The sequence below is a fragment of the Leucoraja erinacea genome, chromosome 1 (assembly GCF_028641065.1).
Source record: "Leucoraja erinacea ecotype New England chromosome 1, Leri_hhj_1, whole genome shotgun sequence".
Lineage (NCBI taxonomy): Eukaryota > Metazoa > Chordata > Chondrichthyes > Rajiformes > Rajidae > Leucoraja > Leucoraja erinaceus.
The window spans coordinates 74,525,678-74,545,478 of NC_073377.1; the positions used below are offsets into that span (position 1 = coordinate 74,525,678).

The 19,801-nt window shown below is 44.1% G+C and overlaps 1 protein-coding gene across 6 annotated transcripts in view; it reads right to left on the reverse strand.

Moving 5' to 3' along the window:
• tbc1d1 (TBC1 (tre-2/USP6, BUB2, cdc16) domain family, member 1) overlaps nt 1-19,801 on the reverse strand; it is a 253,815-nt gene that overhangs the window by 114,704 nt on the left and 119,310 nt on the right. For 4 of the 6 annotated variants that reach the window (XM_055637685.1, XM_055637669.1, XM_055637677.1 and 1 more), the window contains exons 9-11: nt 12,251-12,334; nt 5,707-5,969; nt 2,980-3,138 (exon numbers count right to left, since the gene is read on the reverse strand). In XM_055637685.1, coding sequence (XP_055493660.1) covers nt 2,980-3,138; nt 5,707-5,969; nt 12,251-12,334 — 506 coding nt within the window. The remainder of the gene's footprint in view (nt 1-2,979; nt 3,139-5,706; nt 5,970-12,250; nt 12,335-19,801) is intronic. The other 2 variants (XM_055637691.1, XM_055637698.1) reach the window with 1 other exon arrangement.

A 19,801-nucleotide genomic window follows, 5' to 3' on the forward strand; every position in this document is an offset into this window, starting at 1 on the left:
CACTAGTTTCCCTTACCTCACATAATTCAATATCCTTCTCCTTGGTGAATACCGAAGAAAAAAAATTGTTCAATATCTCCCCCATCTCTTTTGGCTCTGCAGATAGCTGTCCACTCTGTCTCTCCAATGGACCAATTTTATCCCTCCTTAACCTTTTGCTATTAATATAGCTGTAGAAACCCTTTGGATTGACTTTCACCTTACTTGCCAAAGCAACCTCATATCTTCTTTTAGCTTTTCTAATTTCTTTCTTAAAATTCTGGCAACGTCCTGGCAACATTCTCGTAAACCTTCTCTGCAATCTTTCCAGCTTAACAACATCCTCCGTTTGGCAGTCTGCAGAAGGGCCTTGACCCAAAACGTCACCCATTCCTTCTATCCAGGGATGCTGCATGTCCTACTGAGTTACTCCAGCATTTTGTGTCTAACATGGATAGGAAAGGTTTAGTGGGATATGGGCCAGACGCAGGCAGGTGGGACTAGCCTAGATGGGCCATCTTGCTCGGCACGGGCAAGTTGAACTAAGGGGCCTGATTCAATGCTGTATGACTCGATGACCCTCTATTACAATCGGGTAGTTCCTCCTCATTTTGTGAAGCGAGATGGGAGCAGCAGAAATCTCAGAAAGGTACATTTATTATTTACAGCACAAGGCTGTTTGCTGTGAACTTTTAATCACAAAAACAGCCACTCTGTGCTCGTAACTTTGAGGTAATTTGTTTTCCTGACTTATCGTAAACAACTTAAATGCATGACCCCCATTAATCTGAAAGAATTGAGAAAGTGGATTACTGTTTCTAAAGGCCTTGTAAAACACTAATATTTTCTTAAGAGATGTTTGAAGTATACAGAATTCAGGTTGACACAAGCAAAAATCATTGACAGGTAAGAACATGCAAGACAATAAAAGGCAGAGTTGGAAGCACAATAGAGATGCAGCGGTGCCATTTGGAACAAGACATTGCTCAAACGGATCAATAAATACTTTTCAATCAACTCAAACTGGAGAAATCAACAAATGGACTTTCAATTATCATTGTAGCAAAATAGGTGTACTTTTCAGAAAATTGAATCACATAAACACTTGTCAAAGGGATTGGACATGTGGTTTGTGTTCTAACATAAAAAAAAAATATTTCAATAAACCAGTCAAGTTTCATCCACCCTGCTCCCGTACGCTGATGATCAAAAGTGGCGCACTGTTAAATCAAATCTACAGCTGAAAACATAGAAAATAGGTGCAGGAGTAGGCCATTTGACCCTTCGAGCCAGCACCACCATTCACTATGATCATGGCTGATCATTCAAAATCAGTACCCCGTTCCTGCTTTCTTCCCATATCCATTAGCCCTAAATGCTATATCTAACTCTCTCTTGAATACATCCAGTGAATTGGCCTTCACTGCCTTCTATGGCAGAGAATTCCACAGCTTTACAACTCTCTGGATGAAAACGTTTTTCCTCATCTCAGTCCTAAATGCCCTACCCCTTATTCTTAAATTGTGACCTCTTGTTCTGGACTCCCCCAACATCGGGAAAACTTTTCCTACATCCAGCCTGTCCAATACTTAATAATTTTATATGTTTCTATATGATTTCCTCTCATCCTTCTAAATTTCAGTGAATATAAGCCCAGTCGATCCAATGCAAACATACATTTGCAAAGTAAGGCAATCTCACCATTTTAAATTTCAGATTTTGCTGAGGGAGAAGTCGCAGGTTCCAGACTTGGCCCCCAACCTGAAACTCAATTTCAGCAACATGGACAAGAGACATCACCACTGGCCAGCTGCGAAAATTATGAAATCTGGGAAGAACTCTCTTATTATGTTTTCTGATCAATAAGATGTTGGTTTGCTTGGTGGAGAACTAGTACACTCGATCATAATGTTAGCGTCAAGCACAAGAAACACGGGTCGGATCGAGCAAAGCTACTGCTTTGACTTTAAATACACATAATCATTATTTATTGAGTAATGGCAAATATTCCACATTTGGCATCAATCGGCCTTTAAATCTGACTGAAATGGTCATTTATATCAACCTATCTAGTTGCGACTATTTCTCCATTATTACCCTCTATGTAAATACGAAGACCAGATGTACAATGTACAAAATCCTTTGAAGCCAACAGACAGAAAATGTTGCATCTTCAGCAGTATGGTCTGATTTCAAAACTAGAATCCAACAGGAAGCTCAACATCATCCAGGAGAAAGCATCCTTTTTGCCTGATCTCCCATCAAACACGTTAAACACTTATTCCTAGCAAACAGCACCTCGCAAACTCACAACCTTAATCACCAAGTAGGACTTGGGCAATAGACGCATGGGAACACCAGTACCTACGGGTTCCCCTCTAAGTCGCACCCCAGCCTAACTTGGAAACATAACCTTGGTCCTGCCCACAAGCACTCTCAAAGTACCTTCACAAGAGGGACTGCAGTTGTTGAAGTTGGCAGTTCACCACCACCTTCCCCGAGGCAACTCAGGACAGGCAATAAGTAATGCCCAGCTCTCAAAAGTGAATTAAAAAATAGGCAGACTAAGCTCTCGAAGTTAATGCTGGTTACTTGTAAAACTAGTGCATGCAGCACACCCCATCCATCCAAGCACACCCCATCAAAGCTGTTTTGTGACAGGAACAATGAAACAAGCAACAAGAGGATCAAGACGGTGAAAAAAAGCCATTGAAAAATCAGCTATTTTGGAAAGAAATGACATTCTGCAGCAGTTTTAATTCATTCATTTATAGATTAAGGTAGTGAAATAAACCTGCTGCTTTTATTCAATTGTCTTAGTGTGTAGATTAATCTCGACCAGAATCGAGTACTCAGTGCTTCCTCCACAACTGCCCTGCGTGGGTTGAACAATTGCTTGGTTCTTTCAACAATGTACCAGCCAGCACACGCATCATGCGATAAGCAATACTGGAAATACAATGCGCACACACCTCTACATGCAAAAACGACCAGCCTCACCTTTTTACCATCAGCCCGCCATCCCTTCCACCGGAACTCGTCTTCAAATACTTAAGGAAGTTTGGGCTGGAGGTTGAAGCCCTCAGGTGATCTACAGGCCTGTGCAACTTGGGGTGTGCACATTTGCTGCTAGTGTTATCGTTTGATAGGTTTGGGCTACTTTTCCAGCAAACAAGAGAGATAAAGACAAGCAGCCAGTCAGAAAAGTCAATTGGGATTGGAGATTTTAACTAAGGAGCATTCCTTGACATTGTTCATTATATAGTGCGAGAGGTTCCGCCTTTCATTGACGTGACCCTTTTGTACTAATGGTCTCCGTGGGGCATTTGGTGCTTCCTATCCTTCCAGCTGGTTGAAGTTCCCCAGAGACCCTTGTTTAGGTCATAACTGATAGGAGCAGAATTAGGCCATTCGGCCCATCAAGTCTACTTCACCATTCAATCATGGCTGATGTATCTCTCTCTCTCCGAATCCCATTCTCCTGCCTTCTCCTCATAACCCCCGACACCCGTACTAATCAAGAATCTATCCATCTCTGCCTTAAAAATATCCATTGTCTTGGCCTCCACAGCCTTCTGTGGCAAAGAATTGCACAGATACACCACCCTCTGACTAAAGAAATTCCTCCTCATCTCCTTCTTAAAGGAATGTCCTTTTATCCTGATTCTGTGGCCTCTGGTCCTTGACTTTCCCACTAGTGCAAACATCCTCACCGCATCCACTCTATATAAGCCTTTCACGATTCAGTAAGTTTCAATGAGATGCCCCATCATCCTTCTAATCTCCAGCGAGTATAGGCTCATCATATGTTAACCCACTCACGATGCCAGATGCCTCGGCCTACAGATTCAGATTTGATGGGGAAGAGATATCATGGTCCACTGGGATCAGGACTTTGCCCTCTGCCAGGCTAAGGGTCCCTTTCCTGCACTCCAACAGTTGTAGGAGGAGTAGTAACATTTCCAGCCTAGGCCTTTCTTAGAGCCAGGGTTCCCTCCCAGAAAGGTCCTGTGAAATCAATTGGAACAGTGGACCTAGTATCACATTGGCTTTCAATACATGAATCATGGCAAAATCAAAGCTGCCCACCAAAACAACTGTCAGACCTCCGAACAATTGATGAACCCTTACGAAGCAGATTCCTCTCCAAAACACTCCCATTTCAATCAGAGGAGAGAGTGCATTGAGAGGGGAAAAAAGGAGAGAAGAGCTCAGATATGGATGTGCAACGAGGCACAGACTGAAACAGCAATGCATTGCTGAAGAAATCTTCCACCCTGGTCTCAACGAGGGTGCGTCTGTGTGGCTTCTGACGAGATGTGAAATTTCATTCTCTACAAACTATCCAAGGAACATTATTCTCCTCTGGACATCTAAATGAATCCTTGAAGCTACTTTCATGGAATAGAAATGTTCATATCCAGCATGAAATATCCTGTTCACTACTCTGTTCCCTAATTCATAGCCATATCCAGTCCATTCATAAACTGTGCTAAGTCCCCCCTACATCTATCAGTAATATATATCCAGAAAATGTTAAAATAAAAAGAAATATCCCAAGGCACGTAAAGATGAAAGTACTAAATGTTGAGCCACTTTATGAGGAATACTTTCTCTTGGCAAAAAAAGGTTAATGTTTGCAAGAATACGAAGGAAAACCAAAGAACTGAAGGGTTTCGCAGTTGGACCAGCAGGTGAAGGTGGCAGCTGAAAGTTCTGCACACGACGGTGAGATGAAAGGGTGTGTGGGTCTTGGGTAAATGGGGTGGCAGGGTACAAGTGCTGGTGTCCAAGGATGGAGGTGAAGGCAGAGCAGGCTGAATGCAGTTATAGATATGGATACTGCACTTTAGACATTGGAGGAAGTGAAGGGTGTGTGTTCGGCATGGACATTGTGGGCGGAAGCACCAATTCCTGTGCTTTAGTTTACTTTAGAGATACAGCGCGGGACCAGGCCCTTCGGTCCATGGCAACCAGCCATCACTACATACACTAGCACTCTCATACACGAGGTGAAATGTACAATTTTACTGAAGCCAATTAACCTATAAAGCTATACGTCTTTGGAGTGTGAGATGAAAACGGATCACCTGGGCAAAACACACGCAGTCACAGGGAGAACGGACTAACTCCATACAGACAGCACCTGTAGACCGGCTCAAACCCGGGTCTCTGGCGCTATAAGGCAACAATTGTGCCCGCCATTGTGCTGCCCAAAATGTGCTGAATCGTTCGATCTTCTTTGTTTAACGACATAGGAAGAACAACAAAAATGGCTTTAGAATTAATCCAGACGATGCAAAAACAAAGAACTGCAGATGCTAGTTAATACACAAATGGACACATGGCTAAAGTAACCCAGCAGGTCAGGCAGTATCTCTGGAGAACATGGATAGGAGACGTTTCGAGTCAAGACTCTTCTTCTGAAGGATGCATTTGGGTTTCAGCAGTGGCAGCAGGGAATCATCTCATTGAGAGAGAGGATAAAGGGCTTGAGAATTGAAGAGGGTGTACGTGCTCATGACTGAGTGGGAGGTCAGTGAGGGGGTTGACACGGCTTCAAAGTTCTGTTTGATCAATTTTAAATTCCAGCTGAGGCCAGCATATTAGAGAGCATTCACTTTAAGTAGCAAATAAATCTGATGCAAAGAATTTGATCCAGGCAAATAACACAAAACAGAACTACGACGAGAGGAGTCCTGTCTGTAAAGTATTAGCAAATCTTACTTTTGTTTGTGTGGCGTGTCTGTGCTCACTGAGTGGTACCTCATCAGTTTTGGTTTGGGGAAGGATGGGGTCTCGGCGATGATCTGCTTTGGTTGCTCGCGGCTGGAGGGCATGTGACTGAAGGTATTGGCTCGCCTTCGAAATGCTGGTTCAGTTGCTTCAGTGCTGTCGTTTATGTCTTGCAGCAAGTTCCCGGTGGAACCATGAGACTTTACAGGACTAATAGGTACTGCCTGGTCATCACTTTCATCCAAGGACATGGCCTGTCAGGAAACAACAGCAATTAGAATAGAGTCAATGTGGTTTTATTGTCACACATGCTCATTGTTAACACAGTGAAATTATTTTCCTTACAAACAGTCGAATATCACCATACATGAATCCGATCAGCAAGTGTACAGGAATAATCTACTGAGCTGCATGCAGGAGGCACCATATTTACACAAAAACAGGCCCTTCGGTCCACAGTGTTTGTGCCGAACATGATGTCAAGCCCATCACTTATCTGCCTGCACATAATCCATATCCCACCATCCCCAGTATTAAACAAAGGGCATATCCAATTGCATATCCAATCAGTCAATCCATTCTGTAGCTTAAGGGCATTTAATTTCCAAAATTGCATTAATATGTTTTTCTCTTTTAGGTAATTTTCATTATTTTTTCTTTCCATTCTCCATTACGACCCCAGCACCTGATGGAAGACCACATCTGTGGGCACCATGGATTCCACAACCATTGTTCCACATTCCTTATGGAGATTCAGGTAACTCTCCAATCGAAAAAACGGAAGTCCCAGTAAGTTGTGATTACCTCATAAAAGTATCTCCTCGATTACACATTTCAAAGCTGCAGTAAGGGATTTTTTTAAATCAGTTCTTAACAACAGGAAAATGAAATTTTAATTAACTTCTACTTTTCTGGGGCCACGCAGAGTAACATCAAAGTAAGAAAGAAAATTGTTACAGGTGGAAGCAGCTCCATCTGGTGGTTTGACAACAACCTAGAGAATTCTTCCAAATAAGGCAAAGCAAAGACTCTCTCACACACATAAAGACACACAAACCCATGCAGACATGAAGCCTACAGCTCGATATTACAGCGATACAAAACCTGCAGGTGCTGGAAAATGGTCCGAAGAAGGTTCCGGACCCGAAATGTTACCTGTGCATATCTTCCCCAAATGCTGCCTGACCCACTGAGCACCTCCAGCATTTAGTATTTAGCTCAATATTACAACATCATTCAAACATATTAGCTTGTCAGATTTCCTGGACGTTCCTGCCTCCTTACTTCATAATTACAAAATAGTAGCACCACTGAAAGGCAGACTATTTGTTAGGGCAGAATAAATTGGTGTCCTTGCACTGATCTGTATGACAATATATTATAGCTGCTATTTACAGACATGCCTCTACCTTACTTGGACTTCAGCGTTACACTAAAGGGCATGTCCCACTTGCACAACCTAATTCACGACTTCTGCCGAGTATGCCCTTGACTCATACTCGCAGCATGGTCGTCACGAGGTCGTAGGTAGGTCGTAACAGGCCGTGATGATAGTCGTAGGACCTCGTGGCATCAAGTAGGTTGGGGCGTTTTTCTAGCCTGATGAAAAATGTCCATGAGTAAAAAAGGTTGTGAATTAGGTCATGAAAGTGGGACAGGCCCTTTAGTCACCCATGCAACACCACACTACTACCACAAGAGGGTGGTTAACCATCGCCAGTCCATAATGCGGGGCAGAAGGGTTCAAGTTCATCAATTTTTGGTACTTGTTTGGGATAATCATGCCAGTCTCTTCTTTCATTCTCTTTTTCCTTGCATCCTTCCTGTGTTTTTGATTGCTGTTATTCTGCAGATGGTTCCCGCCATTTCCTTATACATTCCTAGATATCTACCAACGAATACAGATTGAAAAGCTCCAGGGCGTCACATCCTTACTCAAACATCAATGCACAGGAGGAACATGCACTTTGTTTTGGCTTGTGGTCAGGAGACTCACTATTATTATGAAGGCTTTTGCTATGTCAACCCCATCACTACACTTACATGAGAAAGCATTATAAGCCAGGAAAAACTTTTTCACCCAGAGAGTTGGGAATCAGCCACAGAAGCAGTGGAGGTCAATTCATTGGATGTATTCAAGAGAGTGTTAGATATAGCTCTGAGAGCTAACAGAATCAAGGGATGTGGGGAAGCGGGAACGGGCTACTGATTTTTGATGATCAGCCATGATCAAATTGAATGGCGGTGCTGGCGAAAAGGGCCAAATGGCCTACTCCTGCACCTATGTATCTATTTTTCTTTAAAACATTGGAAAACAGGGTCACAGTGTGAAGGGGGTATCAAACGCATTCTTGATTCATACCAGTAAATTTCAATTGTAGACACAAGGAACCGCAGATACTGGAATTTTGAGAAGAAATCCTAGTGCTGGAGGAGCTCAGAGGTTAATGTAGGTGAAGGGAGAGATCGATAGGCAGATGGTCGGACAAAGACCATGGATGAAAAGACAAAAGGGTTTGAGACAAGGACAGAAGTGTGAATTGTGAGGCCAGAGGAGGGAATATAGGTGGAAAGGTGGGAGTGGGAAGGAGAAATGGATGCATCCAAATAGGGCACAGGGATGAGAAGGGGGGTATATTGGCATGTAAGCGAAGGGTTCTGCATTAGGAGTATTCAACGTAATTAACAAAAAAAACAAGGCATAATGGGCCTATGGCTACACCTTCGATTTGAAGAAAGTGAGAGGAGTCAAAAGAGTTATTAAGGGTGAGAACAGGTTCCATTGGGGACAATAGACAATAGGTGCAGGAGTAGGCCATTTCTCCCTTCGAGCCAGCACCGCCATTTAATGTGATCATGATTGATCATCCCAAATCAAAACCCCGTTCCTGCCTTCTCCCCATATCCCCTAACTCCACTATCTTTAAGAGCCCTATCAAGCTCCCCCCCACACTGGACCCCCATCAGTTTGCCTACCGGACCAACAGGTCTACAGAGGACCCCCATCAGTTTGCCTACCGGACCAACAGGTCTACAGAGGACGCCATATCGGCGGCCCTACACTCTGCCCTGACCCACCTGGACTACAACAATTCCTACATCAGGCTGCTGTTCATTGATTTCAGCTCTGCCTTTAACACCGTCATCCCCGCCAGCTTGATCACCAAACTCAGCGGACTTGGCATCTCCACCTCCCTCTGCAACTGGACACTGGACTTCCTCACTAACAGACCACAGTCTGTTAGGGTCAATAACCTCACCTCCTCCACTATAACACTGAACACCGGAGTGCCACAGGGCTGTGTGCTCAGCCCTCTCCTCTACTCCCTCTTCACCCACGACTGCATCCCAAAGTACGGATCCAACGCCATTATTAAGTTTGCTGACGATACCACGGTAGTAGGACTGATCAGCGACAACGATGAGTCAGCCTACAGGGATGAGATCCAGCACCTGACCACCTGGTGTGCTGACAATAACCTCATCCTCAACTCCAAAAAGACGAAGGAGATTATTGTCGACTTCAGGCAGACCAGAGGAGGCAGTCATACCGCCATCCATATCAACGGGACTGAGGTGGAGCGCGTCTCCAGCTATAAATTCCTCGGAGTGCATATCTCGGAGGACTTGTCCTGGTCCCTCAACACCTCCAAGCTGATCAAAAAGGCACAGCAGCGCCTTTACTTCCTTAGGAGGCTCAAGAAAGCCCACCTGTCCCCCCAGATCCTGACCAACTTTTACCGCTGTACCATAGAGAGTATCCTGACCACCTGCTTCACGGTATGGTACAGCAGCTGCACTGCTGCGGACAGGAAAGCACTACAACGGGTGGTGAAAACCGCGCAGCACATCATCGGTGCCCCGCTCCCTGCCATGGATGCCCTCCACCGAAAACGGTGTCTGAGACGGGCTGGGAAGATCATCAAAGACCGCTCACACCCCAACCATGGACTGTTTGCCCTCCTCCCATCAGGGAGGCGGTACAGGAGCCTCAGGTCACGTACCAGCAGGATGAGGAAAAGCTTCTATAACAACACAATCACACTGCTGAACTCGGAGTCCCGACGATAGATTTCTCTGGTCCCTCCGTCCCCCTTTGTTTAATCATTCTGTATTTCCTGATTATTCTGTATCTTCTCTCTTTCTATTTTTTTCTTGTTTTTTTTCTCTTTATGTACAACTATTACGGACTGACGCAAAACTGCATTTCGTTGTACTGATACTTGTATTTGTGCGATGACATTAAAGTTGAATTGAATTGAATTGAATTGAATTGAATTGAAGCTCTATCTTGAAAGTATCCAAAGAACCGGCCTCCACCGCCCTCTGAGGAAGAGAATTCCAAAGACTCACTGCTCTCTGTGTGAAAAAGCGTTTCCTCGTCTCCGTTCTAAATGGCTTACTCCTCATTCTTAAACTGTGGCCCCTGGTTCTGGACTCCCCCAACATCGGGAACATGTTTCCTGCCTCTAGCGTGTCCAAACCCTTAATAATCTTATATGTTTCAATAAGATCCCTCTCATCCTTCTAAATCCCAGAGTATACAAGTCCAGCTGCTCCATTCTCTCAGCATGTGACAGTCCCGCCATCCTGGGAATTAACCTTGTAAACCTACGCTGCACTCCCTCAATAGCAAGAATGTCCTTCCTCAAATTAGGGGACCAAAACTGCACACAATATTCCAGGTGTGGTCTCACTAGGGCCCTCTACAACTGCAGAAGGACCTCTTTGCGGAGATGAAGGTATTTAGTTGACGGGAACTGTTCTCTGTTCAAGGAAGAATCTGAGAGCCTCGAGGCCTTCCTGATGGGGAATAGAGGTGTGTAGCGACTGGACACCCATGTTAAAGACAAGGCCATGGAGGCCTAGGAACTGGAAGTTATTGAAGTGATAAAGAACGTGTGATGTGTCTTGGATGTAGATCAGAATAAACTGAATAAAGGGGGGGGGGGGTGAGAAACAAAGTAGAACCAATATATTTAAGACAAGTTTAGTGGGGGCAGGAGCATACAGAAACAGTGGGTCTGGCAGGGTGGTCTACTTGTGGGTTCTGAGGAGGAGAGATATGGGCAGTGCAGGGCTAGGGAAACATCAGGTTGGACACTGTGGAGGAAGAACGTAGTAGGCAATAAGATCGATGGTGGTTTGGGAAATGGTGGCCTGGTGTTCGTCTGTGGGATCACAATCATGGGATAGGTTTGAGGGGATCTTATTTGCCTGCATTTGCCCCATATCCCTCCAATCTTTCCTAGCTAAATGTCTTTGAAACGTTGCAACTGTATCTACGTCTACAGTTTCCTCTGCCAGCTCACTCGGTGAGGAAATGGTCTTTTCAATCTTTCCCCTCATACCTCTAGTGCCCATGATGATTTGTATACCTCGGTAAGGTCACCTCTCAGCCTCCTATGCTCCAGGGAATACTGTTCCAGCCCATCTAGTCTCTCTCGACAACCTAAATCCTCCAGTTTCGGAAGCATCCTAACAATTTTGTTTCTGCACCCTTTCTTGCTTAATGACATAGTTGGACACCCAAAATTGCACACAATACTCCAAGTTTGGTATCACCAACAACTTGTACAGGAGTAATGTGATACCCTAATGCCTGTACTCAATGCCCTGCCAGATGAAGGCAGTGTTCTATAATCTATACATGAGCCAAATGCCTTCTTTACCACCCAGTCTACCTGTGATCTCCACTTTTAGAGACCCATGTACCTATACCCCTCAGTCTCCTGTTCTGCAACGCTCTCAAAGACCCCACCGTTCTCTGCATACGTTCGACTCTGGTTTAACTTACCAAAATGCAAAACCTCACATTTGTCTGAATTAAATTCCACCTGCCTTTTTTTGGCACACATTGGTGGCTACATGACAGGTGTGGTGGCAAGTCTGAAGACCACGACTTCAGTCTCCTAGTCACTTCATTGTAAGCAGCAGCTGCTCATTCAGTACTGCATACCTGGCAAGTGCAGTGACAATCAGAGCGATATATTATCTTCAGATGTGCTATCTCCAAGGGTCAGTATGTGGGTGAAAACAAAAGTACAAATCCACGGAGATACAGAGCTAATGCAAAGTCATTGTGAACAATCTGCGCATGGATAATGCCATCCAATGAAGACAACAGAGAAAAGACAGTAAGGAAGTAGGGCTTTGCAAGCCAAGGATTTTGCTACAAACTTCATTTAGAGCCACACTTCACTCAGTGATGAAAACAACAGCATAAATTATATTACATTTGTGACAATGCTCCAGATCTCATTACTGAACAAACAACCACGCACCCTGGACTTGCCTTAAGGGCCTGTCCCACTTTCACGACCTAGTTCACGACCTTTTTTACTTGTGGACACTTTTCATCATGCTATAAAAAACGCCCCAATGTACTTGACGCCACGAGTACCTATGACTAGCATCACGACCTCCTACGACCATGCTGCGAGTATGAGTCAAGGGCAAACTCAGCAGAGGTCGTGAATTAGGTTGTGAAAGTGGGACATTCCCTTTAGACTTACTTATGGTACAAATAACTAACCTTAGATAGGCTTGATAGACTCACAGATGTTTTATCTGTTACTCTATTCCCAGCACTTGCATGGCTTTTGAGTCGAGACCCTCCCTGTAGAAAAAAAAAGCAAAATAATTATAACATACATTCTACTTTACTATAAATGTCTAGAACATTTTGCATCAGAAGTTTACAAAAACATTGGAAGTCATGATTTTGGTGCATGGGGCTCTCCGAGAGCCCATTGAACCGTGCATTTTGAGAACACATAGTTTTAGAGTCCAAAGATTAAATACTAGTTGTGCATCCCACAAGGGCATCATTGAATGCAGGCCACAAACCGCTCAACAGCAGAAAATGAGCTACCACAAGGCAGATGTTAGCACTGAGAAGGGCCAAGGCTTTTCAGCTGACCCAAGAAAATTATTACATTCTTAACATTTTCTACCAGTTAAACGGGACGTTGTCTCGGTATCCGTGATACAGATATTGGAATCTTGAGCAAAAGAACAAAGTGCTGATAGAACTCAGCAGACAGGGCAGCATCTGAGGAGGGAATGGATGTGATGTTTCAGGTCGGGCGCTTGAAGAAGGAACATTGTCTGTCCATTTCCCTACACAGATGCTGCCCAGCAGGGTTAGTTCCTTCACCAATTCACTGTGAAATGCAAGTGGATTGCCAGAAATTTAAAGCAGCAACAAACAAAGGAAATTTATTTGGGCAAGACCTTACATTACACAAAACAACTTTTCTTACATGTTCCTCTCGACAAAGCAATACCCCAACTGGGAGCTCCATACTGATCCATTGCAACAATATATGGAGCAGAAAGGAGATTGCAATTATTATAAAAGTGGCATCAACCAGTATTACCAAGGCTACATCTCTCCATTAATGATGCCAAAAGATAGAGCACATCTAAAATGACTGTTCCTTCACCGATGCTTGACTTTAGCACAGTCTCCCGAATGAATGGATCAGTGGTAGACAAAAGTGCTGGAGAAACTCAGCGGGTGGAGCAGCATTTTTGGAGCGAAGGAAATAGGCAACATTTCAGGCGGAAACCCTTCAATGGATCTTTCCAACAGATCTGGTCCAAATAGGCGGCTGTTCTTGGAGGATCTGCTGCATCACTAACTGGTAACTTGCCAGTGACCCATCCAGTGCTCTTCCTCACATAACTCCTGTCCCATTTATATGGGTCACCCATCCTAAATTAGTTTTTTTAAGTTTAGTTTATTGTCACATGTACAGAGGTATAGTGAAAAGCTTTTATTATGTGCTAACCAGTCAGCAGAAAGACAATACATGATTACAATCGAGGCATTCACAGTGTACAGATACATGATAAGGGATTAACGTTTAGTGCAAGATAAAGCCTGTAAAGTCCGATCAACAATAGTCCAAGGGTCACCAATGAGGTAGATAGTAGTTGAGGACTGCACTCTAGTTGTGGTAGGATGGTTCAGTTGGCCGATAACAGCTGGGTAGAAACTGTCCATGAATCTGGAGGTGTGCGTTTCATACTTCTATACCTTTTGCCCCATGGGAGAGGAAAAAAGGGGGAATGGCCAGGGTGCTACCTGTTCTTGATTAAGCTTTTGGACTGACTGAGGCAGCGTGAGGTATAAATGGAGTCAATGACTTCACTATAACTCAACTTTGACCACTTTTAAAACAAGACTGAAAACGTTTATGTTTACTTTAGCTTTCAGCTAAATCTTAACTACATTGCACTTTTAGCTTTTGCACTTTTTATAATGCATTTTTAATTTTGCTTTTATTTTCTTCTAATTCTATTTTATTTCATTTTATTATTTCATTTTATTGTATGACATGTTTTTATGTGAAGCACTGAGTCTGCCTCGTGTATGAAATGTGCTATATAAATAAAGTTGCCTTGCCTTGCCTTGCCTAGCCTATAGCTTCATGTGCTCTGGGTTGTGTCCAACAACCCATTTTCTGCCACTGGCCTTATGCCACTGGGCTTTGCCCAGATATGCAATTTCCTTCTGTCAGAGAAGGAGGCCATTCAGCCCAGTAAACCATACCAGCTCACAAGAGCAATCCCATCAATCCCTTCTCGCCACTTCAAGGAACATATTCTCACTCGGATTTCCATCCACTCACCTGTGTTCAATTACAGAATTACAGAGGCCAAGTAACCTTACAACCAAGCATATCATTGGGGTGCAAGTGGAAACCGGTGCACTTGAGGGACCCTACGTGGTCACAGGAAGAACACTGAAACTCCACTGGCCAGGATCAAATGCAGGTTGCTGGATCGGTTAGGCATCAGTCCTACCTGCGGTGTCACTATCCCGCACACATTGGATACTCAGCCATGACAGACCTCTGTGAGGCAGAGAGTGAGCTCCCTGTTCTCCCACACATTTTTGCACCTCTGGTTTTTAGCATCATTTTTACTTTTGTGAGTGATACTTCAGCTCAACAGCTTGAAGATCTTGTTCAAGAAGGAACTGCAGATGCTGGAAAATCGAAGGTACACAAAATTGCTGGAGAAACTCAGCGGGTGCAGCAGCATCTATGGAGCGAAGGAAATGGGCAACGTTTCGGGCCGAAACGTTGCCTATTTCCTTCGCTCCATAGATGCTGCTGCACCCGCTGAGTTTCTCCAGCAATTTTGTGTACCCAGCTTGAAGATCTTGTTGAGGGCTGCTCATTTAGGGCTGGGATATTCAGGAAGGCAGAAACTGCTGGAAACTCTCAGCAGGTCAGGCTGCATCTGCAAAGAGAGAAAAAGTCTCTGACCCAAAATGTTGACTCTTTCTCTTCCCACAGACGTGGCCTGAACAGATATTTTCAGTATTTTGTTTTTATTCTAGAGTTCCAGCACCAACAGCTTTCTTCTGATTTCCATTCTATCTTCATAGAAGTTGTCTGATCTGCTAAATTACTCCAGCATATTATATCAGATTTCAAACATCAGCATTTATTTTGTTATTTTCAGTTAATACTGGATTCTGATCATTTCACCATTTTAGGCAGCTCCTTTGCTACCTACTGCGCTCTGATTTTCCATTAGTCTGCGGATCAAATAGCCTGTTCATTGAGAATCTCAAACAGCGACCCGCTCTGAAAAGTGGCTCATCGTGTATTGATCAGCCCCTCAGGAAGCCGATAGCTGGTACTTCTCCCATTGAGCTTATGCATGACAATAAATAAACAGTTATTCTCTAAGAAGTTTGAAGAATTATCATCAGTCACTACATACATTTTGTCATCCAGATGAAACAGATCAGTCCTGGATTTTCTTTTTGTCTCTCTTACCCATTCATCCTGGTCAGTAGATATTTGTTCTCATTGTATGGAGGCAACCATTCAGTCTTAGACATGAGGGGTTAATGTGCATGATCGCTTTGTCCTTTCAAAGCGTGGGAATAGCTACCTTCACAAACTCCCTGCTGAACCCTCTGCAGTTTGCATATCAGGCCAATAGATCTGTGGATGATGCAGTCAACCTGGGCCTGCACTTCATCCTACAGCACCTGGACCGCCAGGGGACCAATGCAAGGATCCTGTTTGCTGATTTTAGCTCTGCATTCAAAACCATTGTACCAGAGCTACTACACTCCAAACTTTCCCAGTTGACTGTGCCTGAACCCCTCTGTCGGTGGATCACCAGCTTCCTGACAGACAGGAAGCAGCATGTGTGGCTGGGAAAGCACATCTCGGATGCACAAACACTCAGCATAGGAGCACCGCAAGGCTGCGTACTCTCTCCTCTACTCTCTCTACAACAATGACTGCACCTCCACAGACACCTCTGTCAAGCTTCTCAAGTTTGCAGACGACACAACCCTGATTGGACTGATCCAGGATGGGGAGGAATCTGCCTACACACAGGAAGTGTCACAGCTGGCATTCTGGTGCCGTCTCAACAACCTAGAGCTCAATGCTCTTAAGACAGTGGAATTGATTGTAGGCTTTAGGAGAGCTCCCACTCTCCTCACCTCACTCACCATCAACAACACCACAGTCACATCTGTGAAGTCTTTTAAGTTCCTGGGAACCATCATCACCAAGGACCTTAAGTGGGGGGCTACCATCGACACAGAGGATGTACTTCCTACGGCAGCTGAGGAAGCACAATCTGCCACAGGCAATGATGGTCCAATTTTACATCGTAGAGTCTGTTCTCACCTTCTCCATCATGGTCTGGTTTGGCTCAGCCACCAAGCACGACACCTGGAGGCTGCAGCGAATCGTCTGATCAGCAGAGAAGGTTATTTGCTGCAACCTTCCCTCCATTGATGAACTGTACACTGCAAGGGCCAGGAAGCAAGCGGGCAAGATCATCTCTAACCCCTCTCACCCTGGCCACAAACTCTTTGAATCACTTCCCTCTGGAAGGTGACTCCGGATTGTCAAAGCTGCCACAGCCAGACATAAAGACAGTTTTTATCCACGAGTAGTTGCTCTACTCAACAGGCAAAAATCTGTAGCCTCCCTTTGATCTGGTATTTTGTTGGTTCACATGCTTGATCAATGGTGTTTTATCATTAATGTTTTATTAATATTAATGTTTAGTGTTTTATGAGTCATTCGTAACTGTCTGTATGTCATGTTGTTACTTGTGGGCAGAGCACCAAGGCAAATTCCTTGTATCAGATACAGATTCAGATTCAACTTTAATTGTCATTGTCAGTGTACAGTACAGAGACAACGAAATGCAGTTAACATCTCCCTGGAAGAGCGACATAGAATATGATTTCAATAAATAAATCATTTGCATGTATACAGACATAGTGTTTTTTTCCTGTGGGAGGAGTGTCTGGGGGAGGGTGATTGTCAGTCACCGAGGTACAGTGTTGAGTAGTGTAACAGCCACAGGGAAGAAGCTGTTCCTGGACCTGCTGGTATGGCAACGGAGGGAACTGTAGCGCCTCCCGGATGGTAGGAGGGTAAACAGTCCATGGTTGGGGTGAGAGCAGTCCTTGGCGATGCTGAGCGTCCTCCGCAGACAACGCTTGCTTTGGACAGACTCAATGGAGGGGAGCGAGGAACCGGTGATGCGTTGGGCAATTTTCACCTCCCTCTGCAGTGCTTTCTGGTCGGAGACAGAGCAGTTGCCATACCAAACTGTGATACAGTTGGTAAGGATGCTCTCGATGGTGCAGCGGTAGAAGTTCACCAGGATCTGAGGAGACAGGTGGACCTTCTTCAGTCTCCTCAGGAAGAAGAGACGCTGGTGAGCCTTCTTGACCAGAGTTGAGGTATTGTGGGTCCAAGAGAGGTCATCGGAGATTTTGACCCCCAGGAACCTGAAGCTGGAAACACGTTCCACCTCCGTCCCGTTGATGTGGATGGGTATGTGGTATGTGAATACTTGGCCAATAAACTTACTTATTTATTTACTTCTCAATTCTGAAGCTCAGGGCACCCGAGTGTTCATTGTATCTCTCATGTGGATGTCCAGCCTGTGTGTTTCGGTGTCATTCGGAGACATTTCCCATCCTGTCTGTATCACTCACTTCATTCTGGGCATTGTATCATCTTTTTTGGTAGACACTTCAAACTCCTACATCTGTGGCTCAAAGACTGGAACAAATCTCACCATGTTGCATTGTTTCAAGTTCTGGATCCTTGGCAGCTCTTGGGTTCTTGAGAGAGCATCAGCTGACCACACCAGCTACATGCATGGCATTGGGGGTACAGGTGTCAGGTGACAGTATGGGTGCCAGGAGTTAGGGGGAGAAGGCAGGAGAATAGGGTTGAGAGGGAAAGATCGATCAGCCACGATTGAATGGCAGACTAGACGATGGGCCGAATGGCCCAATTCTGCTCCAATAACTTATGAACCTATTGCCCAGATGTCTCACAGCATAAATGATGGACCACTGGTGGTAGCGATGTTACAAAACTTTCCTTCAGCGGCGCTACAGTTCTGCCACTGGCTGTGTGTGTGTCTTTGGCGCCTTGGGGGGGGGGGCAGGATTAAAATCCAGTTTTGTACTGCATGTCGGAGGCGGATTTCCTTGGGCTGCTAGCTGCTGAAGAAAAATCGATCGGACCGCCGCTCCCAATTTATTTATTTATTTATTTTAAACGGCGAGACAATTTAATAATTGAAATAAAATAAAAAACGACTTCTAACGCCCTCAACGTGACGGATCGCAAGAACGGGACAAACCACAGGGTAAATCATTTATTTTACATATAATCTTGCTTCTTGGGATGGCTTTAATCTAATTTTACGTTGCGAAAAAATTATTTGGGCCCACTAAGATTCGGCAGTGTCTTTCCTGCCGATATGGGCTTCAAATTCATCGCAGAAGCAACGTTTCAATCGATCGCGTTCCAGAAGCAAGATGATTAAAATGCTTTTTATTTGGACAATCATGTCATAAGAGCATCTAAATCGTTTTTATTTTGTGTTATTGTCTATCCATAGTCAATATTGTTATACTAAATATCGGTTGTGGTCCCATGTATTGTGCAAAAAAATAATAATTTTGAGTATATTGAGTGGGTGTTTCTAGATTCATTTATGGGAAATAAACATTAAATTCCTCCCATGTAGCATTTGTTCATGACAGTGAGATTTTAAAATCATGTTATATTGTGAACAAGATGCTAATTTCCACGTATTAAAATGGCCATAACTCTTTTAATACTGAAGATATGAAAGTGAATTAGGTGTCAAATTAAACTTATTTTTATGCTTTATCTGATGGGATAAATTGCAGACGATTTTTAATATCTCAAAATTTTGTAACATTGCTACTGGTGGTTCTGAAAAAGATGCCAACTGCCTTGCATAACTCAACTCAAATATTTTGTCCTTGACATTGTCTGCCAAAATCTATTTTTTTGCTACTGTGAGATGCTCCCATCGAGTATTTTATGTTTTGTTACAAGTCACCAATGGCCATTACGTCTCACAATTACTGATACAGTCCTGTAGGTGGCATCATCGATCAGTAATGTATTAAATGAAGACACACAGAACTGCAGATTTTGAAATCTTGAGCAAAACACGAGGTGCTGGTGGAACTTAGTGGATCAGGCAGCATCTCTGGCGGAAATGGGCAGGCGATGTTTCAGGTCGGGATCCATCTTTAGAAACGTACAGTGCCCTCCATAATGTTTGGGACAAAGACCCGTCATTTATTTAGTTGCCTCTAAAATCCACAATTTGAGATTTGTAATAGAAAAAAATCATGTGGTAAAAGTGCACATTGTCAGATTTTAATAAAGGCCATTTTTATACATTTTGGTTTCACCATGTAGAAATTACAGCAATGTTGAAACATAGTCCCTCCATTTCAGGGCACCTGAAATTACACTCCAACCTTATCGTTTCCCAGCCCCACACAGCCCGTTTTTACTTTCTCTGCAAAATCCACAATAAGACCTGCTCTGGTAGACCCATTGTTTCTGACTCCTCCTGCCCCACTGAAATTATTGCCACGTACCTCGACTCCATCCTCGACCCCCTGTCCAATTTCTCCCAACCTATGTCCAAGATATCTCACATGCCCTTTGTCTCATTAATGACTTCCGCTTACCGAACCCCAACTCCTTCATCTTTACTGTGGATATTCAGTCACCCT